Raw genomic sequence first — 27128 nt, 5'->3', positions numbered from 1 at the left:
GCAGGTTAGCAGATTCTTGATCTCTTCCCACGTAAAGTTCTACTCAAGCAAGTTGGGAAACAATCGCGGCCACGATAGACACTTCTCTAAAGACGCCAAATGCCGCTTGCTTTGAGTTTAGTAAGTTGGAAAACAAGGAAAAAGGGGGCATTGTATGTGGTTACAATCTACATCCGCCGATGACGGTGATGCAAAAACACTTTCATAATACCATCATGTCATTTACATGCTACAGTAAATCTTCTTGCTATTGCAACTATTACTTGTATCCTACATGTCAAACTCCTCCAACCAAAGAACCAAGAATGAAGATAATTTAACCAAATCTCCAGGCTCTTGCCAGTATTAATCAACCATCAAAGGTAAAAAGATTGTAAAGAAATGAGAAAGAAAGACTCTTAATATGATGTATTTACAAAATGAGAAAAATGGCCCTGTCTTTGTCATTGAAGTGGACACTTGGACCCAGGATTCACCGCCGGATAACGTGCACCTCTCCTGAATGTTGATCAACATGTTTGATCCATCTCTTGCCGCCTTTGACGGATGATCCTGAATTGCCCCCTAGGGCGGAGACGTGTGCCATATCGAGCCCTTTTCCCACCGGAAGGAACACCGACCGAACAAGACGCCTTGATCTTTCGTCAAGAACGCACCGCCATTTAAAGCCGGAACTGGCCCTCGAGTTTGCGTTCTTGCATACCAGCACGGCCCCCTTGCTGCTCAGTTTTGCGAGTCTCAGCACTCTCGAGAAGTCCTTCCGGCGAGAGTCCACCACCAAGAAGTCTATGCCTGACAAGCCGTTCATGACTTCCTCTGCTTCTCCCACGATCAACTCCGGTGACATGCCAGCGTCGGCCATGTTACGAACGTATTCTGATCTTGACCGTTCATCGGGGACTATACATACATGCCGGCCACCCGTGTGACGACTTGCTATTTCCAAGCCTTTGCTTGTGGGCATAACTCCGCCAAGTGACCAAGTTTCCACGATGAGCTGTGCGTTCCATCCTGCAGCCATGGCCGAAACAAGCTCAGCCACGCCTGATTCACGGAAAATCTCACACTGTAAAAGGCGGGAAAGAAAAGAAAATATTAGAGATGGATCATCGAAGAAAACTTGAAATTCCCGTACTGAACAAAAGAACACAAATCTTGAGGTGGACTGAGTGCTTACAGATTTAACTGTGTCGATATACGCTTTTGATGCTGTCTCTGGGGACCAAACTAGCTTCATTTCTGAGGAAGATCCTTGCTTGCTTCTCTTGGGTTGTTGGTTTTGAGGTCTATGATATTTTGCTGTGTTTGCGCCGGGAAAAAGAAATTTTGGGTGTGGAAGAGCGTTGAGGTATGCTTTAAAGGAGGTGGGACAAAGATGGTTATAGATATGTGGAAGCAACGAGGACCGTTGACATTTCTCGACCGGAATACCTGTGGGCGGGCCTGTTATTTTGTTATCCAGGTAAAATTACATATCTGATGCCTATACTTTCTTGACTATTTGATTTAGTCCTTATAACCTTCAGTATTTTCAGCTTACTCCCCTGTCCCAAAATTCTGTCTCTTCCATGTTGAATTGAAAACAAAGGAAAATTACATATAAAGACATATGAAAAGCTAATTATAAAATAATATACTTACAACTTTTGAATGGATTTAATTATAATATGTTGGTTGAGATTTTAAATCTTTAATTTTTCATCTAAATCTAGCAAAATAGTACGAGTTTTTAACTTGATAATTGATGTGCAACACAAATAAATCAAGCAATTTGTCCCATATATTATTGTGGATTAAACAGGCCATGCCATGTGTTATATATACACGCCTCGGCCAAATCAGTTGAAACAAATATTATGTACAGGATCGTGAGGACCAACTAAGAAACATAAGCAAGACTGTGTGGAACAATTCAAATATAAAGAAATTATGAGCATGGAATTAAAAATGAACCGCGTTGTGTTGCACACCCTCGTTTCGGCCCCCTGAGGTGGGAAGACAGAAACAAAAGCCCCTGAGAGGGTATGGAAATTACGAGATTGACAAGTTGTTGACTTTTTCCTTGATCGGGGGATGACGGTTTTGGATTTTAGTGGAAGTGGTTGCATTGTTGGACAAGGCAAGAGTGACAGAGACAGTGACATAGAAACCACTGTAGCAGCTGATAAGGGGCGGGAACCAGTTCTGATGCTGCCTGAAGCTTAGTAGCTAAGCTAATTGAGCCACAAAGATTCATCCTTTCACATTCCCACCGCCTCCTTGCACAGTCCAACTAAAAAAGGTGTTTGGCAACTATTAAAACAGTTTTTAAAAGATATTTTTTGATTAAACGATACAAATTCCTCTTCATGTTTATTTTTTATATTATAAAAATATTTTTAAAATTATGATTTGGTTTTCATCTAAAGTACTTTTAATATAAAGTGTCATATTTTTGAATTAATTCGCTTCCTTGTTCGCCTTCAAACTGCTTATTAAACAATGATCATGTGCATGGAAAGCAGAAACACCTTGTATTTTTTTTTTTTTCCCTCTCGAAAGAATCTTTTAGCTTGCTTGTGTGTTTATCCATAGGTTTATTTTATGATGGGGTCAACGAGAGTGAAATCGACGGAGAATGACAGGATCGTAAATAAGTGGGAGAAGGGAGGGCATATGAGGACGATTGAGGGTTGCGAGAAGAATGGAGGTGGTCAAAATGGAGAAGACGGTTTAAGATGAGTGGGAATAAAATGTCAGTGACGTGAGCGCGTGGGTAAGAGGGCGCCGAGTAGTTAGATATATAGTTAGAAAAAGTATATATTATGTATGTGTGTGTGTAAATGTGGTGATTAGCGTATGGATTAATTTAATGAGCGGCGATGAAGGTGGGGCGTGAGGTGAGTGGGAGGGTAATGATGTAGCTTAAATCCAACGCAGTGGTGAGTCATAAACAAATACCCAACTTGATGATGGGGGGTTCATATCTTTTGTTAGTTGTCGTCAGCCCTTACTCATTCATCCTCACGGCCTCATCCCATTTGTATTGGTCGTCCGTTTCATTTTCAACAAAGGAATGTGTGTGTGCAGTTTCTTCCCAGCCAACCTCGCTCCCACTTGTTGACCCACCCACCATTTATGAGCCAGTGAAGACATTTCGATCTCTGTACTTTGGACGTACATTTTGTTTGGACTGCGTACTTTTCCCATTTCTTGAACCACAAGGCAGACCAATGTTAAGAAACATAGCCAGACAGAAACTGCAGTTACGAGGCTACTAGAAAACAAAGCCCATGAAGTGATGTAAGTTGTGAGCTAAGCAGGTGATGACAAGTTGACAATAATGCGCCTGTTTCGATTTACCTAGGGCTAGTTTCCGCTCCCATACTCCGAGGATTCATTCCGGTGACCAACTCACGTGGAATGGTATGGAAGTATTAGGAAGCAAAAAATTGTGGAAAAAAATTCTAAAAAAATACTACTAAATATTAGGATTTTAAATTAGTCTTAGTTCCTATCTTTTAATAATAATTGTAATATTTAAAAAAATGACAACACATTTTTTGGGGATTTTTATTTAAAATTCTAAAAGTCCACGAGTTTTTTTTTTAGAATTTTCTCGAAATTATTTCATTCACCTCCCCTACAAAATTTCCCTTGCCCCCATAAAAACTTCTATTCGACCTAAAGTCTCCAACACTCACATGTATATTTGAAAATTTAGTTTGTCCTTCTATTGATAATAAAAAAATTTCTTTTTCTGTAGGAGACAATGGCATTATATTCCCTAGGACACTATTGTTGTAAATTTTATTTAATAGAAGATAAAAGATTTCAATTTAAACATTTCCTCCGGTTCAATATATGATAAATAACCATCTTATGAAGAATTTTAGTTGGAAATGGTCATCCTTTTATATCATAAAGCGTATGTTCTTTGTCAAAAAAAATTCCCCAATTAATTTGTCAACTCCTCACAAAGCCCCTTTACTTTCAATGAAGAGCAGGAAAAAAAATATTTTAATAAACGAATTAGACAGAGACGGTTTTCCTTCCCTTGTGCTTGGGGTCACAATGAAACTTTCTGCCGGGTCAGGTACTAAGGAGATGCTTCCCTGTTGTCGTAACTTGCATGTCATACAACTTTCTAAATATTCCTGTACGTGAAACCCGAGGGATTGGCATAATATTCAGTGTATCTTTTGATTCAATTAAAAACTATTTTTCTCTTGTAACTAAAAATAACAACTCCTCTTAAAATTTGAATTTTAAGTTCAAAATTAAATAAATTAATTTTTCATAATTAATAAGTTTAATTTAGGAAAAAATCCTAAAAAAATAACCATTGAATTTTAAAATATTAAATAAAAAATTACTTTAAAAATGTATTATCATTTGTTTTTTAAACGTAATTATTTTCTTTACGAATGAATTTTTTGAAATTTTCTCCTTAATTTAACCATGCTGGGCTGATGACTGGATTGGTCCATCAAGGGCGGACCAGCATATATAGTCCAACGATTCTCATACCCCAGCAATCGACAAGATACAAGTTGAAGATAGGCATAAACAAAATCTTCCTAACATTTGTTTCTAATATCCTTATGTGTGAGTACAAAATTATTCAAAGCTCTCGCGTTCTCAGGACACTTGGAGAACTCGGGGGTAAAGCGGTAGCCCACAGTTCCCGTTATAAAACTTATTTCATAAGAAAACCCAAGTGCCATCTTGTTGCCCCTCCTCCAGATACAGTTTCGACAAGGCTACCAGTCTTATCCCAATATGAACACCTTAAATATTTGGAATACATTTAATTCACACAATGGAGTCCAAGGATTGAATAAAGGCATGCACTTGGCCTTGGGACAGTGCATAGAACATCCTACGCGAAAGCAGTGTGATGTTGATTATCTTCAAGCCACTCAGAAGGCCACCATTTTGGTCGAACAGCCTCAACCTTCACATTATCTTGACCCTCTATAGATAAGGTGCCAGAACCTCTAAAGGCCGCCTCCATCCGCAAAAGCCCCAGCCCACAACATCCAAGGGCAGTATTGACGAAACCTACTTTCTTGCCACTTGTCGTGTCAATTACCTCTGAGCCTGGAGTAACTTTGTCTTCTACTTCTGGAAGAGCAAAAGAAAAACAGCTCAGAGTAGATCAATAAAATAGATAATCCTACAGAAGCAAGGGGAGTCTTGAGTTACCTTTCCCATCGTTAGTGACAAATCTTACAGGCACTATACGCTTGCGAATCACCCCTCGGTGATGCGTACGAGCTATGAGCTCTTGCCCCACATAACAACCCTTGTCAAAGCTAATTGCATTAAGGCCTGCAAGATTATACTCAAGCGGTACCGCCTCACCTGGACATAATTTGCAACATTTAACATACCAAATGATTAATTGACCCAAATATAGTTCACTGCAAGAAATAAACATGCACCCTTTTGAATCTCAGTTGATCCCTCTGCAACTCCCTTTTTTATTCTCCAAAAAAGATAATTCTCTTCATCTGTTTCTTTGTCAGCCTCAACCAGAGGTGCTGAATCAGGTAAAATGAGGGGAATTAATTAAACCAGACAACTGTATATAGTTGAAATGATAAAGATTGCGGCAATATATGAGAAATCTTACGAGGAGGTTAAACGAAAAAAGATAACTTACGTGTTACATTAGATGGGAAGATCCCTCTAAAACCAAGACAGTCCAATCGGGGGTCCTTGAACCATTGCCACCCAAAATTACTCCCACGCGAAGCTAATGTTGCGGAGTGATCCACGCCAGCACCCCAGCCAACAGAAGCTGCCTCTGGTTCATCAGCATCTGATGGCTTCTCAGAAAGGCTAGGACCATAGCGTTGCCAGCATGAGAAATCTTCAGTAACATTATCAATCTCAACCTTGGACCTCAGACGGTATCTGTGCCATTAAAATGTTAGGGATGCTGCAATATAATCCTGTAGGTTTTCTGGTTTACGTGACTCATTCTTGAAATTCTGTACTATGCATAAAAAAACACGTCTAGTTACCAACTAAGTAAATAGGAAAATTTTTCAGGTTCCACTAAAACAAACGCAAGTGTTTTAGTAGTAGCCAAGCCCAACGTGACAGAACCTATATGCTAAAACAAAAGAAAAAAATGCAAATAATATTATCACAGAATCCTGATCATAGCTGACTAAAATTCTTTCGTCTTTTAAACCTCATATCAGTCATACAGAAGCGGCAACATTTAACACATTCCATCAGTAAAATGACAGTTGAACTGAACGTTGCCGTGCCCTGGATATCTGAACTGAACAATTTCAAACAATGGCCCCGAATTTCAAACAATGGCCCCGAGTAAGTAGATATACCAGTTAACATACAAAGCAGAATTTGGAGTAACTTCTTCGAAAAACAGATTCATGATGACAAATCAATAACCATAATTGAGGCAACATTTTGGAAAGCACAAAAAAACATCAACCCTAACAATCAATTGGCAGGCTTCCAACCCTCGTAAAAAGTACAATGAACAAAATTACTCCATGGAACAGTAAATAAACTTAGAGTGACAAGAAACTCACTTCTTTAAGGCTTCCAAAAGTTCATCTAATACCGAAGCATCCACATCGGCAAACAAATTAAACGGTTCATCAGGGTCAGTCCCAGGTCCTGTTCCAGTCTTATCAAGCTTCGTCTCAGGCCCGGGTGGTTTATAGAGAAAAAGGTCGTAGAGGAATCTGCCTTGAGGGGTTAGAAGCGCAGCATATACAGGCGGAGCTGAAGCCACTGGTACATTAGGTGTAGGCAAATGAGCAGTTTTTTCACCGACGGGTTCACCAAACCTTCGCACATCGTTGGTTAACAGTCCCTGAAGAAACTTCAAGGTGTCAGGCCCTTGGAATCGGATAACCGACCGGGACTTGAGGAGCGAGACTAAGGGACCAGCATGTTCGAAATGGGTTTTGTGGCCAGGAAATTGTTTCGGGGAGGTGTAATGGAGGGTTCTGCAACTGCACGCAAAGGATCTGGAAAATGTTAGATAGGTTCTGAGACGATTCATTGCTTCCCCGCTCTCTGTCGGCGAAGATAATTTGTTGGAGCTAAGATGGTGAAAACTGAGTTTTCTAATGTACTCATGTAACGTCCCTCAGCCGCCACGTGGGTCAGAGATGGCTCCCGCTAGCCACGTAGAAAGCTTCCAGAAACTCAAAGCGAAGCTCGAAGTTTTCTGCTCTCTGTCATACGTGTTACTCTTCAATATAGAAGAACCATTCAAAAGCATATCAGAGATGCTTCATTTCCCACCATACAGCTTGCGCTAATCAAAGGTGCATCACGCGTGAATATTCTGCCAAAGTACAGAGCAATCAAAGATTGAGAAGAAAAGGAACAAATAATTGCAAGTTTAGAGACATGAACAACTAACCTGAGGAGAACTTAAAGATTACAGATAAGGAAGCCCTGTAACTATAAGCATCCATGGAAATTCAAATCAAATGAAAATCTAGTCAAGATGATGAGAAAAATTCAGTTCAAAATCTCCACGGAGAACATACTCAAGGTTACAGGGAAACATGCAGCTTATTTTGTTTCACACCAGCAGCACCGGAACGAAGCGAAGAAATTTCCGCGAAAGGAAATACACCAAATGGATTAAAGAGAGATAACGAATTCCTCCACTCCAACGATCTCCGGCTTCCTCCCACGCTTCGCCAGATTGACGGAGAAATGGGGGAGCGAGCAGCCCGAAGCAGAGATCGAAAATCAATTCTGAAAGCCAAAAGCAATTATAGTATCCAAGTTACAGAAAAATTGATTTAGGCCAAACTCAAATTTGTAGAATTAAGTAGAGCCAACCCCAGTTTTCCCAAGATGGTGCATTGTCATAGATATGCAAATTGCCACGTACAAAGGGTTTAAAAAAGGGCTTAGGAATATTAGGAACTCTTACAAGGATGTCCCCTTTTTTCAATTATTTTTAAATTGTAAAACAGATCGTTTTATTTCATTTTCATTCTACTATGGAATCAATTATGCACTACGCTGTGAGATGATTAACGTAGAGGTCTCAATTTTATATACTTCCAATCACAGATACAAGGGAAAACCTCTTCAATTAATTTGAGTCGAATAAACTTTGTTAACAGTTAACCAGGAGGGGCAAATCAAACCCAACCTGGCTTACAAATAATTGGTCTGAACATCCTTTCTTCAACTATAAAAAAGAATGATAATGTTCATACTCCCATAAAATAGACAGCAGAAATCATAAAGCTCGAACAACAGCTTACAGTTCACTTACTCCATATTTAAGATAATTTACAATTACAATGAACATAAAGGTCCCCAAACAACTGAAATCCAACTCGGCAGGCAGGAAGTACAACATTAACTTTTTGAGGCACTCGGTTTTCTCTGTTCATTGCTCCAGCAAAATTTCCATCTTACATGCATCCTACACAACTTGCCTAAAATCGGAAGAAAGGTTTTCAAGATAATGTACGGCAACGATTGAACAGATATGACGAAGATAAGAACAAAGAAGGCATTCCCAAATGAATAGTGCAAGAACTTCAGGAGGCACAATGTGCTTTCCTTCGGTGAATCCACCAGGAAAGAAATGCAACATAACTTGATGAACCAGGTGGCAATTTTCTGATGAATTTTCAGGTGGCTCTAAATTATTGGATCCTGAGCTTTGTGAGGGAAAAGGTAGATTACTTTCTGCAGATGGGTTTTCCGAACCTCCATCATCCTTACTTGACTCATCAGGATCTCCACCACTTTCTTTGCTAGGACTTCCACCCAAACCCCCTTCTGGAATACTGCGAACCAAGTCGGGCCGAGCTTCCACACCAACACGTCTCAAGTGTAACTGCGGTAATATAAACAAAAGTTAAATACATCAATTTATAAATGGCTATAAAGTGACTGATGCAAGAACAAGCCCCTAGTCATATACCTGAAGATGTAAGTTGACTTCATCTGGGCGTGAAAGGAAAGGAAAATCTCCACCTGTTTTCAAGTATGCTCGCCTTGCCCCGGCATATCTTTCACTCAACTGATCTTTAAGTTGTTGAGGAATAGCACAGTAGTCGTTTGTCTTTCAGATCAGTTCATGATCAAGACAAAAGAATAAATAGTTATAAGTAAATCAAGCACATGCCATTATCTTATCATAGCTGAATAGTAAAGCTGAAAACAATGATATATGCCGTGTATAAAAAGAAATTTGGACAAAACCAAATATAATTTCACATGGAGCCACAGATAAAAATAAGACACCATAACCTAGTGATCTGTACCCCTAAGCGAAAGGTTTTGTGTCTTAAAACTTGCAACAAAAATGCTGCCTTCTCCCATTTAAAATGATTTTGGCTGAACTCTTATAAGCCATTTCTCACAGTAGATTGTCTAGATTGAAAAAATTTCGTTTTTTAAAATTTTAAGTCAAAGCTTAATTTTTTCAAGAAATAATTAACAATTAGAAGACTATCACAAGCAAATGGAATATAAATGAGTCTCCGGTGTACTTCTAAGACTGCCAGCATAACTTGCCAACCAGACTGAAATGGCATAATGGAAAGCCAGAGACTAGAAGACAGCAAGTCACCTTCTTCTTCTTCTTTTTTCTTTTTTTGGTAACTTCTGATGATCGAATATATGGGACGCAAGCATACCCCGCAACAATATCAATACTTCTCAGAAAGGTACAAGCTTCATGAAGCACAAACATAATAATTAAGACATGATTTACATTACGTACATCCATTATAGTGATGAATGAATCTGAAAGAAGAATGGGCCCCACTGCAGCATCATCAGTGGTCAATGTCAACCTGGAGGCTAAATCCTCTCTTGATAGAGTTTCCACCTGAATTTTGCATATTAATTAGCAAAATAGGTAGATACATTAACAACTCTGTGATAAACAAGATCTAAGTTTGCCTCTTGAAGTAGAATGGCATGTTGCTGAGAAAAGATGACTATTCCCACAAATAACGGTAAAAGTACATTCTATTGTCATCTCATAACAAGAAAAATCATAGCGTACTGAATGTTGCTAAAGTTGGCTTGATAGTCGGTGTTAGATTATGCAAGAATGAATACCTGAGAAACAACAAAGTCCACTGAGTCTGCAATAAATGGTTCATGAGGACCATCACGTATTCCTGTTAAGACGTACCGCTTCAGCATAAAAGAAGGGGTCCAACTGACACTGAATGATACAATAAGATAACAGATTCAGTTAAGCTATCAGGAAGTAGCAAGACATGCGCTAGTAAGAAGAAGAATATGAAGTTGTTGGGTGACTGAGTAATTTGACCATTGAAACACAAATTTCATCTTAGAGGTCATGTGTTTCTAGAGAACCATGGAAATAAACAGCTTCTACCCACTTTTTTTTCAAGACAAGATGCAGCAATGTCTAGAAAATGCGAATTAAAAAGAAAAAGGAAGAGAAAAGGAGAAACACAAAAACGATGTCCTCTCAATTATCCTCTCTTAAGTCATTAACTAACCATCATTTATTGTACACAAGCAACATAAAACCACAAATATAAAGTAATCTCGTTCAGAAAAGCACGCACTACAGGACTGAAACTCTGCAATAGTTAGGTCTGAAATTTCTAAATTAGATTACAGTAGAAAACTGTATATTCAAGAACTCAGATATATAAATTCAACATGATGCAGAAACGCCATCTTTCTGCAGGAGAAAAACTTTCCTATTAAACAGAAGCAAAATTAGATGTTCTTGATTCTCATTGGCCTCTCAGGAATATGAATAGCCAGAATCCTCAACACCAGATTATCTTTATCATATAACAGGTACAAAAATAGCAACTCTTCAAAGAGAAAAGAAATATATATATATATATATATATATACACACCATCCTTGAACTGAGATAAAAAAGGAACTAAACATTCTTTTCATGTAAGAATCCTTCCTTCAAAATCCCAGTTTTGCCGTGAATTACACAAATTTCATCAGCATAACTGTAAGAGTACAATTTCTAAATCAAAGTTGTTATATTTCTCACGCATACGTGAACCTAGAATTAGCAGTTTCCTTATCATTAATATGATTGCCCCTATAAAATTTACTTGACAGTTCATTCGACCCCATGGCTTAAGCAAAATTTCACATTGATGTTCTTGTCTGCTAGAAATCTCACTAACTCATTCTTCACAGTTTATTTATCAACAGTTAGACACATATATTACAACAGATATAGCTCATGCCTAGCATGCATCTATTATTATTTACAATAGACTGTTAGAAAGGTACATTGGAGCCCATGGCATGGCAGCAGAGAAACTCCGTGTCTCCAAAAAGGAATTTGATAGAACTAAAGACCGAACCCGTCGTGGGCGATGCTGAGCAAAAAGTTGTGCAAGGAAGCCACCAAGAGACGTGCCATAAAGATGTATCTGTTAAAAAGAGCTTGTATAAGTGTATCAGATATTTCCTCAAGTTGTAAGAAACTATGATAACCAAATAAATAGCTTCTGACTTCTAGATGAAATCATACAGAGAGATGGTTGGACCTATGTGCATGCCAATTTACAGAAGTTTTGTTGCACAGACCACCAGAGACATGTATGATAATGAATGTTATGGATGAAAAATAGGCATAAAACAATAGAACCAATCCCAACTGATAAGAATTAAAAAGATGGTAGTAGAAGGAATGGATAAAGTTTGAGGACATCATACATGATGGACGTCTATAGCATCCAAGAACTTTTCAAATGCTTGAACCCATTCTGTATGACTCCATACACGGGGTATATCAACAGATATGACACGGTAACCCTACAAAAATTGAATGCATTGTTAGTCCTACAAAAATAGCCCAATTATAACATAAACAGAAAGAAGCTTCAACAAGTGTGATTAGCAAAAATACAAATTGATTGCAACACTATTTATTATGTTAACATATGCAGTACCTTCATGGACAATGCCATGATCTGTTTATAGTACACATCGGCTGTTCCGGCTGTTCCAGGAAGACAAATAAGTGGAGGCACAACTTTTGGACCAAAATCATAATATCGCCACTGCTTTGTGCCAATCTGCAATAATTAATGCAAAAGGGCCGCAAAAAATAGGAGTGATGTCTCATCAAAAGTTATACTGTAAAAGGTAATAAACACACAAAATCCAACAAACCATATAAAAAATTCAACGGCAAGCAGAGTATAGTTATAAATACAGAAACATTCATGCCAAAAATACACGAGGTGCCAGATTAAACTTATTCAATGAGTATTATCATAAAATCAATAATCTATATTATCATCTTCAGGAGGACACTAAAAGGTCAAGAGGCATCCAAGACGCCTTTCGGCATACAAGAATTTTGATGCTTGGAGATATGAAATGCCTCTGTTGCATGTGTTATCTCACAGCTGCATTTTGCAGACTGAAAACATAGGATGATCCAAAAAGGCGACCTTTTAGATTTATCTATGTTAATTATGAACCATTGATGGATAAATCCTCCTAAATACATGTTTTAATTATTTATTTAGAAGGGTATAGTCAAATTCCCAACTCTTTACTAAGAATGGCGGAATTACAAGAAAAAATATAAAAAAAGTAAGAGATGCTTCTAAAAACAAAACATCTAATCTATTGAACATTATGTCTTTGGTGACCCCAAAAAAAAAAAAAACATAATTTACATCTGAATAAAATCCATGGCACCCTCAATTTAACTCAGAAATGATGGAGTTCGGGAGAACTTTAGGACAAAGAATATTGACATGACACATCCATATTATGGAACCCATCACTAAGTACCATGAAATGAAATCATTGTTACATCTCCAATCTATGTATTCTTTTATTCGTTATGAATTTTTCAGAAGGGTGAGATATTTAAAGTGGCATTCAATTCACGAAGAAGCAAGACTGAGAAAAGAGATAAAGCAACCATCAAATGAATTGCAGACCTATTATGCAAATAAAAGCAATATGCGCTATATCATAATTTCAAGGCCTACATTAAAATCAAAACGAAAACAAGACACAAAAAGTAACTAGGAAGCTGCCAACAATCCATATAAGAACATTAAACCGGCTCTGAAGGTGAGTCAGAACCATTAATAAAAGAAAACAAAAGTGAAAAAAGAAGAAGAAGAAGAAGAAGAAGAATGCAAGGGGAGAAATACCAAAACGTGGGTGCAAAATTTAGAACCGAGGGCAGCATAAAATAAGAATTGCTAGGTAATGGAACAATGAGATGCTCATGAGCATACGTCCTTGCACATCAACAGCATATAAATAATACTCTCAGAAAACCACTTGTCACCAAAAGTAAAAAAACATCTCAGAAAGCCAAAATGAACGTGTACCCAGAAATAAACGAGAAAACATGAGCAGGGAACACCGTCAACTACGAGAAGAAGTAGCCACATCAAAATTTACAAACTTTGCGATAACAATTATGAAAAATCATGACGACAGAACCATGAGATCGACTAGCCGAACTGTATATGGTTATCATGATAAAAAAATTAACAGACTAAATCCAGCAGCACTTGAGAAATGAAGCTAGCCAAAAAAGTGAATAACAAAAATAGCAAGACAATTAAAATTCGAACAGGTAAGTAAAGGGGACCTACTGGGATCTTGTGAAGAGGCACCTGAGACTTGAAGTGGATGAAATCTCCGGGCGCCGAAAAGACGCCTTTCATTGCTAATTTTTAGGTCTGCATACGCCCATATCACAGAAGCACGGCTAATCCGATGATCACCGATTTCTTTCTCCTCTCTCAGAAGTCTTTGATTTGTTAATCCTCGCTGTCATCCGCCAATTTCTTCAATATTTTTTCAAGGATTGAAGAAAAAATACCATATAGCAGACACCACGTGGCTGGTCCCTCCTATGATTGCAGTCTGTTTAACGATGACGCTGTTCCAGCTCCCCGGCATCGTTTAGTTTTTCCGATTAAAAAAAAAATGGTGTCCCTGTTGCGTAAATTTGTTTGGATGACTTTTTTTTTTTTTACCAGCATGTTTGGATGACTTTACTTTCATAATTTTTTCTCATAGCCAATATGTCATTATTTTCTGCGACTAATTTGTTTGTGAAATCCTATATTTTTGGGATTATGTGTTCGGATATGTGATTCCTAAGTTTGACCCCAAAAAAAAAAAAAAAAGCAGATGTGATTCCTCATAATCATATGGACGAGAATGCTTGTATTTTTTTTTTTAGGCCGTTGATTTAATACTTTGTACGCACCCTGTCAATTTCAGCGCTCATTATTGATTGCATCCTTTTTTTTTTTTAACACCGATATGTTTATGGATTAATGTTATGCTTTTTGTGTTTAATTTGTAATAGCGTAACTTAATATAATCATTTATAATTTTATTTATCATTTTTAAAATAGAACTTTAAATTAATGCCAAAATCAAATCAAATGTCAAGAATTAAAACAAAGGCAAACATATACCAAGTATCCGCTTAGGATAATGTTTTTTTATGGCTATTCTGCATGTACAAATCTATTTTGGTAGTAATATTCCATTTTTAACAATAATTCAATAAACATGCGAGTTATAAATAATCTTTCAATGAAATCATAACTGTATTTATCAAGCTGTACTTAAAAATTTGATAATCAAAATATAACAAAATGGCGAAATTTTGTGCTATTTACTTGTTTAAGAAGGTAAGATATCAATTATTTTGCACAAGAGCTCAATGTTTATCCTGTACCTGTGTTTCTTGACATAGACCCGAGGTATGTTTGGATAGGAAAAGTCTGGTATGCTGAAGAAATTTATATTTATAAGTATCTTTAAAGACAAGAACGTTGGGACAAATACAAGCAAAGGACGAATTAGAAAAGGAAGACGACCTTGGAAAAGGACGCGTCGAGCCATCTGCCAAAAATGATGCTCCGTTTTAGGTTACTTCACAGGATACTGATTTCTGAAAATGCAAGAACCCATGACGGACCTAAAGCCCCCAGGATTAAACCCCACTCAAAACTTGCCTACTTTCTCCCAAACCAATCCACAATAATACGATAGCTGCTTGCTTTTATCATGAACTAACATTAATCAATCTCAAATCATCACTTATTCTCACAACGAATTAATCAAACCCCCGCCGTTGCAGCACTACCTAATGGACTTGAAACCAGATTGCTCATCAATTAATAACGACTTCAAAGACATAACACAGCTTGATGGAGTAAATCCATGTGAAGAAGTCGTCAATTTTCGATCATCGTCTAAATTAACAACCATCCAACAGGCGTCACCTTAAAAGAGGGGACGTTGGCAGATCCATTAAACTGGACAATGGTCGTCAAGCACGTGTTGGAATTCCAAGCACATCAGAAGAACAATTTTGGCATTCGCCGGGTGATATAAAACAAAAATGCTGATGATGCACTAAAGAAACAAAAAATCCGTGAGTATTTCCGTCAGTTTGCGGGCTTATTTTCATTGATCTGTGCAATTTTCCTTTTCAGACATTTCTTAGTTCAACTTGTTGTCTAAACCTGCGCACGCAATCGGCAAAATTTGTAACCAGACTAGCACATTTCAAGGGATCCTTGACATGGTCCTTGTAACATGCCAAGCAAGCCTCACTCTCATCAGTGCATGGTCTGGGCTTTGGCTTTGGAAGCTTATACTCTTTATCACGGAACTCCTTTGCCTTTTGGGTTACTTTCTGCAACATATTCTCCTCTTCCTTCTGCAGTCGCTCCACTGCTTTCTCACTTTCCCGAAGCACAGATCTTATGGCCTCTAACTCCGCATTGGCAGATTGTACTGAAGGAGTTTCTGGCAGGAACACAGGAGGCCGCAGTGGCCATGCTGGAGCAGCCTCGCTCTTGGGCCTCACAGAGTCATCCCCTATTTGCCTTTGAGTTGCAGTTGATTGGGCAACTGGAGGCTCTCTTGATGCCTTCCGTTTAGTTCTTTTAGTTTTCTTCGACATATCCGCATCCTGAACAAGCCGATCAACCAGGCCTTTGCTGATGTGAATTGTAAACTCACCCATAATATGGTTACTCCTGAAAGGTGTCCCCGAAAAACATCATGAAAGATATAATGCTGGAAAGCAGTACAAATCATATAAACATCCACGACATTAACCTCAAAATTTCTCCACAAAGTTACCATATTAAGAGGATCAAATCAAAAGCAATAAATAATCACATAAGTTCACAGTCCCGTGTACAGAGAATATAAAAGGAACATACAATTTCCGAGTGTATTTATCTGCTAGGATCCAGATAAGTATGAAAAAGGGAAGAAAGTAATCTTAATTTATTATGTCATGCAAGAATCTCACTTCATAAAATTAAGCCATTGGAAGAATCTCCAGAAGGATGAAACAGAGGATAACTTGTCATTGCATCACTGAAATTACAGAGTATATATAAGAGAAGACACAGAACCGTTAATTTTCACAAAAAACAATAAAATAAAATAAAAACCAGTAATTAAATAACTAAACCCACACATCAGTTATCCTAGGCTATTAGGTCGAAAACACATCACAACTAGACAGCAAACCACAACAACACATAACTGAACTGAAAACAAAAGGTTCAGACAACACAGCATAGAAGTTATTCAACGTGAGTAACTTCTTCGTCCACGAAACTTGACTCAACCATTGGTTGTTTCCACCACTTACTATCTACCAACACGGGACTCCCATCAATTCTTCGTGGAAAAATAGAAACGCTTATCTGGCATGAGTAGTAACAATTAATAGAAAATGCAACGCCAAGGATATTCATCAACAACTACTTCAGTCCATATGAATCCCCCTCTGCACATGGTTTAGTTATTCTCTTGAGTAGAGTGTACTACCCTGCGCGATGCACAGGGAGCTTGTAAATCAGGAGTCATTTCATCTTAATTTTAATCAAGAAAACAACTCACACATTCTATGCCAAACAAATATCTCATAATCAAATAATATACATGATTAATATACATAATCAAAAAAATATTTCACTAAATAACCTGCACAAACTATCGAGTCTCTTATTAACTAGTCCATGACAGTTCAATCACAATAGGCTGTGTGGCTCGTCATTTCAGGTTCAATTAATCTCTCACCAGTCCTCAAGTAATTCTAACAACTTAAATAAACCTCAAGAAATTAAACTACAAAAAAATGATTACTTTGAGGGATGGCAACAGAGCAGGTTAGGTAAGCTTTGGCCGGAACCTGACCTATAGCCCATATAAGGCATTTTCCTAAGCGTATTCAGAATTTGGAGCCGAATCAGCCAAAAAAAAAAAATCCTAAATGTTCTCTAGGTGCTTTTAATGCATTAGTTTTCCACCTCTCAACCTCTATGCTTGTTCCATATCACTTGACCTTTCAGTGGACAAGACACATCAACATTCAACAATATAGACAGACAGCTAATTAGAGATTTAATATTGTATTTTACTTATTTGGTGACTTTCTAAGATAGAAGATATTATTAAGAGAAATGAAGTTAAATGAAAAGGGAAGAAGTTAAAAGGAAGAGAGAGAGAGAGAGAGAGAGAGAGACAGACAGACAGACAGACTGTATGTTGAAGATTGTTACAAAATAAGATAAAATACAAAGCAAAGAACAAGAGAAAGTAAGCTAGGCACTTGGTGACCTATCTTCAAAGATCCATTGAACGATGGCTACATCTAAGGTGCTGTTTGGCAGACAGGAAATGAGGTGATGGAAATGGAAGAGGGCTTCCTTTCCCTCTCAAGCAACGTTTCATTGCACCTGAGATGCAGGAAAGGATCTTTCCATGCAAGCATGGGAACCTCGCTGCCTCCACTCCCAATATTGGAGGGTAGCCAAATTCTTTTGCGGGAAAGGTGCACAAGAAGACAACTTTATCCACAGATTAATCGTGGAACTCCATCTTTGTCAAAAACATCAGCCAATTTGATGGTGTATTTCCCAAATACTGAGTGATACAGAGCTTAAAACAAGCCACAAATTTATAGCGACAATTTCCACCGCTGACTACTCCTCCTTATAGCTACAAATCCATAACTTGCTAAAAAATATTTAAACCAAAGATTTGAACAATATGCACAATGACAATCAAATGAAAAGAATAGAATGCATTTTCTTGAATAGATAAAGCCAGAAAATCATTCTAGATGTGAAATGAAGATATAAAATTTCATGAAGATGAAAATAATATGAACAAGATTAAACTAAGCAAGACTGACGAGGGAGGGGGCTTGCTATCATGTACATTGCGAACATGGCTAGTGAAAACCAAGCTTCATGACATTTACCTATTAGATTTGGGGGGGAAAAAAAGGCATCACACTGGAAGCATTACAGTTCGCATGTGAACAAAGTTTAGCAGTTGACACAATCCCCCTATTGACTTGATCTCCACAAAGTGTTTGGACTTTGGACTTGAACTTTGCTGACAGATATAGCCAAAATTAAAACAGGGACGGGTGGAAAGCATGATTGGACCTAAAGTTTTATCACGTGCAAACACACATTTCATATGGAAAAACCTTCTGATTAGGAATAAAAAAAAAACATTAAAAAAAACGATTCAGTTCCCATATACATTTCTTGCATCCATAGTTTAGCAGTTAGTGCATCTATGCCTAGATTGTGGCATTGCGGAGTCATTAGAAAGTGACAAATCTAATAACACATCATCCAAATTCGTCCGATACTCTGAAGGTGAATTATTGCAATTTGGAGCAACAAATGAGCATTGTATCGTTCTTCATTTATTTTGTTTCGTTAAAATTAAAATTTTCCCTATTCAACAGAATAAAACTTTGCTGTAATGAAAAACTCAAGCTGTATGATCTAATAAATAAATCAAACGCAGGCCTGAGAGATGGAGGCAGTTTAAATTCATGAAGAATCTAACATTTAGCAATAAACATCTCAGCACAGCGTTAATAGTACACGCAGTTCAGTTTCGCAAACTATCGCAGTAAACGACTGCATTTTCCGGGAAGGAAAAAAAGGGGAAAAGATTATGTCATTTTATGCGATATTCCTGATTCAAAATACCTGACTATGGATCAACAAGATGAGGATGTACTCAATGACGTGTGGAGATAACGAACTAACCTGAGGCGACTGGTGCAGCAAACAAAGAAGTGAGTAGCTCCCCAGAGAGAACAGGCAGAAAATTCCAGGCTCCAGCGGAGTTTCGTGCAGGGAGGACAAGGTTCGTCCAAAACGCGTCGTTTGAAACGTATGCATTCGTTGGGCCTATGGCCGCCTCAGCTGCAAAGATCAAATGGATCAAAACCCAGGCACAGGTCCAATGAATGCCCAGCTTTTCATGTGCCCAACAACAATTCAAACACAGTAAGGCCTTTACCAAAAACAAAAACAGTGAGGCCTTTTTTTAAATGAAGTATTTATGCACCTGATTAATTCCTTATATAAAAAAATTCTCAAGGGGGAGCATTAGGAAGAGGGGTAATGATTAAACTCCAGAATATGGAGACTTGTTATATCAGCGTTAGCTGTTATGTGCACATCAAAAAGGATGGAAACTTTTGATTGCTCCTTAGTATAAAATGGATTAATTGTATTTCTAGTCAAATGCAAAGCTGTGTCATTTCATGCATCAGCCAAACTTGTGAAATAATTATACTCCCTCCTAAATATAATATCTCACTTCATTTTATCTTTCATTGAATCGTTTTTTTTTTTGAGTTAATTTATTTAACTTATAAAGCAATATATAAACTTACAGTTACACATAGATATTTTAAGGATATTATATTATATTTATTATAATTAACTAATTTATTTAATTTTTAATCTATCCAGATTAATTAAATAATTCTTAAATAGTGTGGTGAAAATGAAATGGAAGACAAAAAAAAAATGAACGTCTTCTTTTCTGTTCAAAAGAAATTTCGTGTACCTCAAGCACGGAAGTTCACTAGCAATTAGCATCTCACATATCAACTATTTTTCACTTTCCTATTTAAAAGAGAAAAAAAATTAATACCATCTCTCACTTGTGTATGTTTTCAATTTGATAAAAGTGTCATTAATATCACTATAGAAAGTTAAATGAAGTAATGAACATTCAACGGGATTTGAAATATTCGACCCAAGAAAAAAAAAACGGATTTTCAACGAAGCAAAAAAACCAAAAAAGAAAAAAAGAGCTGAAGCTGATGAAAATGTGTCAAAGATCAATTCACGGCGGGGCATTCGGGTGATATTATGCATTTTTTTTAAATTTAAATCATTTTAATAAATTAATGGTGCATACAGGATATTGATAGTGTCATATATTATATTGATTTAAAATAATATTATTATATAAATTTAATTTATAAATAAAAAAAGGAATCGGGTAAACCTTTATTATTTCAAATAATCAGGAATCGGATAAACCATAATTCAACGGTGTAAATGAAAAATACGTTCGGGTTAGGATGAATAAATAATATAAATCCAACTCCCAATTGAAGGTGTTGCCCCTTGTTTAACATCACACTCCTCATTTGAAAAAAAAAAATCTTATAAAACTTGTGCCTTAAGAAAAGAAAAAAGAGAGGCTGAGATAAGCCAATGATCATGATTATGCAGTTTAATAGCGAGCTAATTAAAGTAGTAGCCTAAAGGCTAGCAGAACCAAGAGACCAATCTTGGCACTCATCACTTTGATGAGCACCTTAAACTTATCAGATCTGGATCATTTATATTTATTTTGGATGGTTCAGATTTGATTTTTTTTTTATTTTTATCTGTTTAAAATAATTATTTTAATATGTATAGAATTTAAAATAGAAATAATCTCTTAATTATCATTTTTTTCAAAAATATAGTTTTTTCTATTTAAAATAATTAATTAAAGATTTGAAATCTACATCATTCAAGATGGTGTAGATTTGATGAGTTTAAGGTGCTCATCAAAGTGATGAACATTGAACCGTCTATAGTTAATTTGTTTAAATTTTTAATTAATTATTTTTAAATAGAAAAATTATTTTTTGAAAGAATTATAGTTAAGACTTAAGAGATATTTTTATTTAGATTTATCCATATTAAAATAATTATTTTAAATAAATAAAAATAAAAATAAAATCAATCCGGATCATTCAAATGAAATATAATGGTCCAAATCCAATGAACTTACGATACTCGCAAAATAATGAGCACCACAACTGATTCCGGGATTAGACCTGCTATAAATCAAAATAAATTTATTTTTTAGGTTAACAATGAACAATGAATTATAATGAACAGATCTATTTGTAATAACTTGTGTCTCTAGGAATAAGTTTTCTCAAATCACATGTCTCTTCAGAAAAGGGGGGTCTAATCTAATCAACTTGACAAGTTGATTAGAAACAATCCTCAACTGGGATACAGTAACCCATTCTTCATCCTTTGGGTTTTGCCGCATTTGCAATTGGAATGAGACGTGTTAAGTATTATATATCACGTACGTTATTTCTGCAGAAAGCCACGTCTAAATCTTCATTGTCATGCCGACAAATATACCTCGTCCAAATCAAGTACGGATCATGATACTAAAAATTCTACGAGTTTCAACTAATTACGCTGCTACGAGGTCAGTGACTGCACACTTGATGCAAGTTATAATTAGTGTGTCGAGATGACAGGATGTACATTCCACGTAAACAAGCTAGTGATGAATAATGCTAAAATTAATGATGTTAGTTGGGATTCTAATTGACTGCTGGGGTGAGAAAAATACTAATCCCTATTCTTAACATAAAAATTAATTTAATATTTAATTTCGTCTTAAATATAAAACTCTAAGTTATTTTATTTTTCATATTTATTTTTTTCTAAAGTAGTCATGATAGTTGCACATGTTAAATATTTCATCAAATAGTTGTTTTAGCTAGCATATATGATTGATAAGGTATTTTAGGAAAGACAACGCCTACTTATTACAAATAAATAATTTAGCTAATTTTTTAATCTACTCAAATTAGTTAATTAATTCTCATATTAATTGGACTTGGCTTTGTTTGCATGTGCATGATATCTTGTTTAAGTACAGAATGAGTCTTGCAGCTGTTAGCAACTTGCCTTGAAGTTACTTCAACTGGGGCAGAGCACTGATCGGCGGGGGAGAAGTAATTTAGTTGTAATGTTAAAGAACAGGTTCAGTCATTTTATTTTTCATATTTATTTTTTTCTAAGGTAGTCATGATAGTTGCACATGTTAAATATTTCATCAAATGGTGTTTTAGCTAGCATATATGATTGATAAAGTATTTTAGGAAAGATAACGCCTACTATTACAAATAAATAATTAGCTAATTTTTTAATCTACTCAAATTAATTAATTAATTCTCATATTAATTGGACTTGGCTTTGTTTGCATGTGCATGATATTTTGTTTAAGTACAGAATGAGTCCTTGAAGTTACTTCAACTGGGGCAGAGCACTGATCGGCGGGGGAGAAGTAATTTAGTTGTAATGTTTAAAGAACAGGTTCATTTGACATTCTAATCCACTTGCATCAAGGCGAATGCTTTTAAACTGTAATGACATGAAAGTTTCCTTTATGAGTTAAATGTTACGGATTGGATTCCCACGTCGTAGTTATAATATACTATTTTAGATTTTAATATAAAAGTTAGTTTGATTTTTAATTTGTGCTAAATATAAGACCTCGATCTACTTTGTCTTTCATATTATCTATTTTTTCAAAGTAGTCCTTGTAGTAGTGCACATATTAAATGTTCATCAAATGGTAGTTTTACTTAATATATATAATATCAATAGTATTTCAGGAAAGATAATACTTATTTACTATAAATAAATCATTTAGCTAATTTTCTTAATTTTTTAATTAGTACACTAAATTTTATATTAAGGACCGAAGACAATATTTGGATGAAAACATATTGGGAAAAAAAGAAAAACATCAAGCATGGTGATGGGAGCAATGGAAGAAGTTTCTTCCTGAAATCTTTCTATACCTTGAGAGAAAAATTTTAAGAAAAGATGTGTTGAACCCCACCCCTCATTTCTTCCAACTTCTTCTTTCCTCTCCCATTACTTGTATTGTCTAAACAAAAAGAATTCAACTCTCTCATATCTTTTCCTTGTGTTTTCTTTCTTTTCGATTTGTCCTCCTATTCAAATATGGTTTGAATCCCCGCTAATTAAAAAAGATATCCATATTTAGTGTCAAACAGTATTTTAAATAGGACTGTCTTTAATAGAAAAAATTGGCGCCTGTAAAAAAAATATGGAATCATGTGCTTGGCTCTCAAGATTAAATGCTATATGTTAGAAGATGTAGAGTGATTGTTTGAGAATTGAGATGACAGCAAAGCAGAAAATAAAGTAGGATTTACTTCTGGAAAGCTCCGTGACATTCTAAGCAGATTCGATTATTGGACAGAAGAATAAGATAGCAAGTATAGTGGGTTTTGGGTTGTGTAGTGCGGTGGCTAATCTTGTTGTTTTCACTTTTTAGAATGTTATCATTAGCGCCACTAAGTTGTAATTACTTGGCCTAATGTGAGCATTCCATATCAAACCCCAGAGATATAACTATAATTTCTTTAAAAAACTTGCTTAAAGCGCAACCCTTTTTTTAAAAAAATGAAAAAAACAAGCGTGGACACCATTCTTTAAAGGATGTACTTTTTCTTTGTAAGTTCCGCCAAATGTTAAAGCAACTACATGATAAATATAATTAGTTAATTATAAGAAAATTCATCCATGTGGACAATCCAATCTCTATTGAATTTTCATTTCACGCCAAAAGCTATCGAATCATAGTCGGGTAATATTTTGTCATGCTCATTCTTAATTATGATCATCACTACTAAACCTCTTGCGACAAGAAGTTTGCTAGTTCAAACTTTTCATAATAACAATGATAATAATCTAATTTTCATAAAAAAGAAAAAAAAATTGAATATAAATGCTTCTTAATTTTCTTTATATTTGAATAACAATTACTCTGATAGACCTGCATAACTGTCCACTCATTTCCCTTGTTTTTAAGCCAGGCAAATGAATTTAAATACAAATATATTAATGACTCTGTATATTAAATTACAAACTCAAATAAGCTCATTCGAAGTGTTTTTTTGGCAGAAAGCTCAGTTAGATATAACTGTACTTTTTTTAAAATTATTTTATTTCGTTTACAAAGTTTGAACTCTTAACTTGCTTAGAGAATATCGGGTAGCACCCACTTAGAAATTCTTCCTTGGTTAAATAATATCATGCTTGGTTATAAATATACGTTTAATAGGCATGCCAGTTTTTGATATCTTGCTTTATCGTAGCAAGTATATATCGAGCACAAAAAAGGACAAAAGCGAATCTCGCCAACATGATCGCAATATATTATGATCACGCTTCATTATTATTAGTGGCCAGATAAATTTGAAAGAATACGATAAGTTGACAATATGCTTTCATTTTTGTCCTGGTTTTTGAACTTACAGTGAAGCGGATAAGACCGTGTTCCAAGCTTTGGATCCTGCATATCTGACTATATCAGCATCTGAATCAATTTCTTTCTAACATGCATCTTAGAACGAAGAAAAGGTGTGGGGTGGAGGAGTGGGGACAGAGAGAGAAGATAGAGAGCTGGTGTGCGTTTAATATGATAAAAGAAAAGTTATTCTGCTGCCACCAGAAGATGCGCCCCCAACTGTAGCGATGCGCAGTACTCCATGTTCATGTGAATCATCTTTTTATCTCTCTTCTAACTCATCTCTGGAACACTGAGGAACACAGAAAACTACAGCGGAATTTATAACCACAATAAAATAACATTTTAACCATTATTCTCAAAGTAAACATCTATGTACAGAAGGTTTTGTAATCACGAAAACCAGTAGCACTTTGACATTTCCCATTCCCGTAGTATCCCTACCATGCACATAAGATTACAATATTATGAAAAAACAAGTAATGTGGGTTTTTATATGACTTGATTGTGGTATCAGTTCTCTTTATTTGGATATGGTGAGGAAACTCTTCAGAGGAATGGCTCACCTATCCACCTTCCAAGAATATTGTGTAACATGCTGGCGAGATAAAATTCAATACCAAGAACTTTAACTTTCAGCCCATGGTATTTTGTAACATGTACAGATTTGATTATGATACTCTGATTTTTTTATAGAGACAACTCTGATCATTGGGAGCACTGCCTGCTAACGATCCTTTCCCTCGATTCCTAAAGTTTGCAGCGCGTTTGACTCAATCTCATTAAAACAATTAAAACCAAAATCATGAATACCAAAGTCCTGACAGTCCAAAAACCAAGCACAGTTGTCCTCCCAAGATGGCATGGCCATGTCATTATTATTAGTGGTATTCTGCACTTTAGGTTCACTGTCCCATAATGCATCCACCAGTGGGTGTTTCGTCCAGCCACAAGCTGTTCATTAGAGATTCATCGCTGCAAATACTGTCTAACAGAAGGGACTCGTCCCCGGAAGAGTTTTCAACCGGGGATGTGCTCGAATTCTCCTCAGAGTTGGGAACCCCCTCACTTTCCTTAAGCTGATTATTATTTGCAGATTGTGGATTATTCTGATGGGAAGATGTTTCCTGGGAGGCAGCCTGTTTATTAAGCGGTTCATGAGTAACAGGATCAATCCCCATCTTAAGCAGCTTTTTCTTGATGTGAGTGTTCCAGTGATTCTTAATCTCATTGTCTGTCCTTCCAGGTAATCTGGCAGCAATCTTGGACCACCTAGACACATAGCAGACACAGCAATCAAGTTAAGATTGATGCAAGGGTCTTTCTTGGTAGCAAAGATTTGTAATAACTTCAAGGTTGCTTTAAGAAAGACCTTACTTACTACCAATTTTGTACTCAATGACAATGGTCTGAGTTTTCACCAACCATGAATATCAGCTCCTTTTTAATAATTTCCTTGCATTGTGCAAGAAAACACCAACGATGCATGCATCTGTATCATTTTTATCAGCCATTATAATATTTTTTTAAATCAATTTTTTTTTATATTTCTGTCATCAGCTTCTCTGATTAAAATAGTTAAACATATCAAACCCCCCCCCCCAAAAAAAAAGCATTACACGGTTGAATTTTCAAGAGAATTTTGATACTTGTCAGATATTTATCAAACAACTGTACTGATCCTTGCTGATGATGAGTCTTTAATATTCTCTGGTTGTAGATTTATGAAAAATATACCATGAGGACATATTCCATGCAAGTCTGAACATTTCATTGTAGCTGTCAAGGTACATGAATTGAACTGCTTCTGGCATGAAGTCGCCAAGAGGGGCAATGTATGAGTGGGGAGAGAGAGAGAGACAATAAAAAAAAAAAGAAGACATGAACCTGTTGCCAAGACGGGCATGGAGATCGATAACGAGCTGCTCTTCAGCTTCAGTGAGAAGTCCTCGCTTCAAGTCGGGACGAAGATAATTAGTCCAACGAAGGCGGCAACTCTTACCACAGCGGCGGAGGCCGGCGAGCTTGGGGACGGCTCGCCAACAGCACTGGCCATTGGTGAGAATGAAGTTGATGAGTTTCTTGTCTTCCTCTGCAGTCCATGGTCCTTTCTTCACGCCCAGTTTGTCACAGCAAGGTTGCCGCCCCATAACCACTGACTTAAAACCAATGCAAAATAATAAGTCTCACCAACACTATCTTGTAATGACTCAAAAGCCCCACAACCTTCTTTATATAAGCCCCTCTCCTTTTCCCTCCCTCATTATTATTTTCTTTAAGAAATAATATTGCCCTCTCCATCAAAACCTCTCATTGGAGGACAGAGAAACAAGACGCAGAGGTTTGGGGTCCACCATTGGGTTGTGAAAGCTATGTGAGAACTAATGTGAGGGGTTCCCCAGCTTACAGCTACACAACATGAAAGATGGGTCATCCAAAGACATAGCAACATGTAATTAAGCACCCAATATATATGTGTATCAAATAAAAATGAGAAATCTTTTTCTTATTTCCCTTTACAAATCCACTGCCCTCATTGCAATCTTACTCAACCCTTTCGTCATCACCACGTTTACGTGTCCCTATTAGCAGCAGATTAATTATGCTAGTGTGTGGGTGATCACAGGCAAGTCTTGGTGCGGATGACAGAGAGAACCGTTGGATTTGTTTGAACGAAACTGTTCTTGTGTGGTTGAAGACTAGGA

At 36.5% G+C, this 27128-nt stretch overlaps 5 protein-coding genes across 16 annotated transcripts; all 5 read right to left on the bottom strand.

The window, feature by feature from the left end:
- Positions 1–168: 168 nt before the first annotated feature.
- Positions 169–18481, bottom strand: LOC114721054 (uncharacterized). Of its 2 annotated transcripts, XM_028906851.1 has the most exons (3): positions 18477–18481; positions 1178–1299; positions 169–1066 (listed from the first exon to the last, which is right to left on the bottom strand). In XM_028906851.1, the coding sequence occupies exons 2-3, from the start codon at positions 1235–1237 to the stop codon at positions 473–475; spliced, it is 654 nt and encodes a 217-aa protein (XP_028762684.1). In that variant the 5' UTR covers positions 1238–1299; positions 18477–18481; the 3' UTR covers positions 169–472. The 2 variants fall into 2 exon arrangements, with proteins under 2 accessions (XP_028762684.1, XP_028762683.1); XM_028906850.1 differs by lacking the exon at positions 18477–18481 and having other exon boundaries at positions 1178–1377.
- On the bottom strand, positions 4520–7779 carry LOC114721050 (putative transferase At4g12130, mitochondrial). Of its 3 annotated transcripts, XM_028906843.1 has the most exons (7): positions 7527–7779; positions 7397–7437; positions 6552–7318; positions 5648–5901; positions 5427–5525; positions 5188–5346; positions 4520–5106 (listed from the first exon to the last, which is right to left on the bottom strand). In XM_028906843.1, exons 3-7 carry the CDS (start codon positions 7028–7030, stop codon positions 4862–4864), a joined length of 1236 nt encoding a protein of 411 aa, XP_028762676.1. In that variant the 5' UTR covers positions 7031–7318; positions 7397–7437; positions 7527–7779; the 3' UTR covers positions 4520–4861. The 3 variants fall into 3 exon arrangements, with proteins under 3 accessions (XP_028762676.1, XP_028762675.1, XP_028762677.1); XM_028906842.1 differs by having other exon boundaries at positions 7397–7779; XM_028906844.1 differs by lacking the exon at positions 7397–7437.
- On the bottom strand, positions 8082–13922 carry LOC114721052 (maspardin). Of its 2 annotated transcripts, none has more exons than XM_028906846.1 (8): positions 13632–13922; positions 11931–12056; positions 11695–11793; positions 11266–11408; positions 10081–10189; positions 9737–9844; positions 8933–9073; positions 8082–8845 (listed from the first exon to the last, which is right to left on the bottom strand). In XM_028906846.1, the coding sequence occupies exons 1-8, from the start codon at positions 13680–13682 to the stop codon at positions 8426–8428; spliced, it is 1197 nt and encodes a 398-aa protein (XP_028762679.1). In that variant the 5' UTR covers positions 13683–13922; the 3' UTR covers positions 8082–8425. The 2 variants fall into 2 exon arrangements, with proteins under 2 accessions (XP_028762679.1, XP_028762678.1); XM_028906845.1 differs by having other exon boundaries at positions 13611–13921.
- On the bottom strand, positions 14761–19155 carry LOC114721055 (MICOS complex subunit MIC19-like). 8 transcript variants are annotated; one of them, XM_028906853.1, is made up of 3 exons: positions 19083–19148; positions 16307–16374; positions 14761–16025 (listed from the first exon to the last, which is right to left on the bottom strand). In XM_028906853.1, the coding sequence occupies exons 2-3, from the start codon at positions 16309–16311 to the stop codon at positions 15473–15475; spliced, it is 558 nt and encodes a 185-aa protein (XP_028762686.1). In that variant the 5' UTR covers positions 16312–16374; positions 19083–19148; the 3' UTR covers positions 14761–15472. The 8 variants fall into 8 exon arrangements, with proteins under 8 accessions (XP_028762686.1, XP_028762685.1, XP_028762687.1 ...); XM_028906852.1 differs by lacking the exon at positions 16307–16374 and adding an exon at positions 16726–16834 and having other exon boundaries at positions 19083–19139; XM_028906854.1 differs by lacking the exon at positions 16307–16374 and having other exon boundaries at positions 19083–19155.
- A 5585-nt stretch (positions 19156–24740) lies between these two features.
- On the bottom strand, positions 24741–26621 carry LOC114720957 (protein ODORANT1-like). Its single transcript, XM_028906700.1, is given in 3 exon segments — positions 24741–25357; positions 25359–25695; positions 26311–26621. Coding segments are annotated over 3 exon segments (807 nt in total). The 5' UTR covers positions 26574–26621; the 3' UTR covers positions 24741–25150.
- Between the last annotated feature and the right edge of the window lie 507 nt (positions 26622–27128).

Source organism: Neltuma alba, unplaced genomic scaffold (genome assembly GCF_004799145.2).
Source record: "Neltuma alba isolate B1F8T4 unplaced genomic scaffold, ASM479914v2 tig00012009_pilon, whole genome shotgun sequence".
NCBI classification, from domain to species: domain Eukaryota; kingdom Viridiplantae; phylum Streptophyta; class Magnoliopsida; order Fabales; family Fabaceae; genus Neltuma; species Neltuma alba.
The sequence above is the reverse complement of the archived record's forward strand: the minus strand, read 5'-3'. Positions and strand labels throughout refer to the sequence as shown.

Excerpts from the sequence above, each read along its gene's own strand:
- LOC114721055 (XM_028906852.1), bottom strand. The coding sequence starts at position 16,760 with ATGAATATCCTTGGCGTTGCATTTTCTATTAATTG. Across the intron at positions 16,026-16,725 it reads GTTGCATTTTCTATTAATTG|GAGTAACCATATTATGGGTG; the intron begins TTACTACTCATG and ends GACACCTTTCAG.
- LOC114721050 (XM_028906842.1), bottom strand. The coding sequence starts at position 7,030 with ATGAATCGTCTCAGAACCTATCTAACATTTTCCAGATCCTTTGCGTGC. Across the intron at positions 5,347-5,426 it reads ATCAACTGAGATTCAAAAGG|GTGAGGCGGTACCGCTTGAG; the intron begins GTGCATGTTTAT and ends AATTATGTCCAG. Across the intron at positions 5,107-5,187 it reads TGTCACTAACGATGGGAAAG|AAGTAGAAGACAAAGTTACT; the intron begins GTAACTCAAGAC and ends TTGCTCTTCCAG.
- LOC114721052 (XM_028906845.1), bottom strand. The coding sequence starts at position 13,682 with ATGAAAGGCGTCTTTTCGGCGCCCGGAGATTTCATCCACTTCAAGTCT. Across the intron at positions 11,794-11,930 it reads TCATGGCATTGTCCATGAAG|GGTTACCGTGTCATATCTGT; the intron begins GTACTGCATATG and ends CAATTTTTGTAG. Across the intron at positions 9,074-9,736 it reads CATTCATCACTATAATGGAT|ACAAACGACTACTGTGCTAT; the intron begins GTACGTAATGTA and ends CTGATCTGAAAG.
- LOC114721054 (XM_028906851.1), bottom strand. The coding sequence starts at position 1,237 with ATGAAGCTAGTTTGGTCCCCAGAGACAGCATCAAAAGCGTATATCGAC. Across the intron at positions 1,067-1,177 it reads ATATCGACACAGTTAAATCT|TGTGAGATTTTCCGTGAATC; the intron begins GTAAGCACTCAG and ends CGCCTTTTACAG.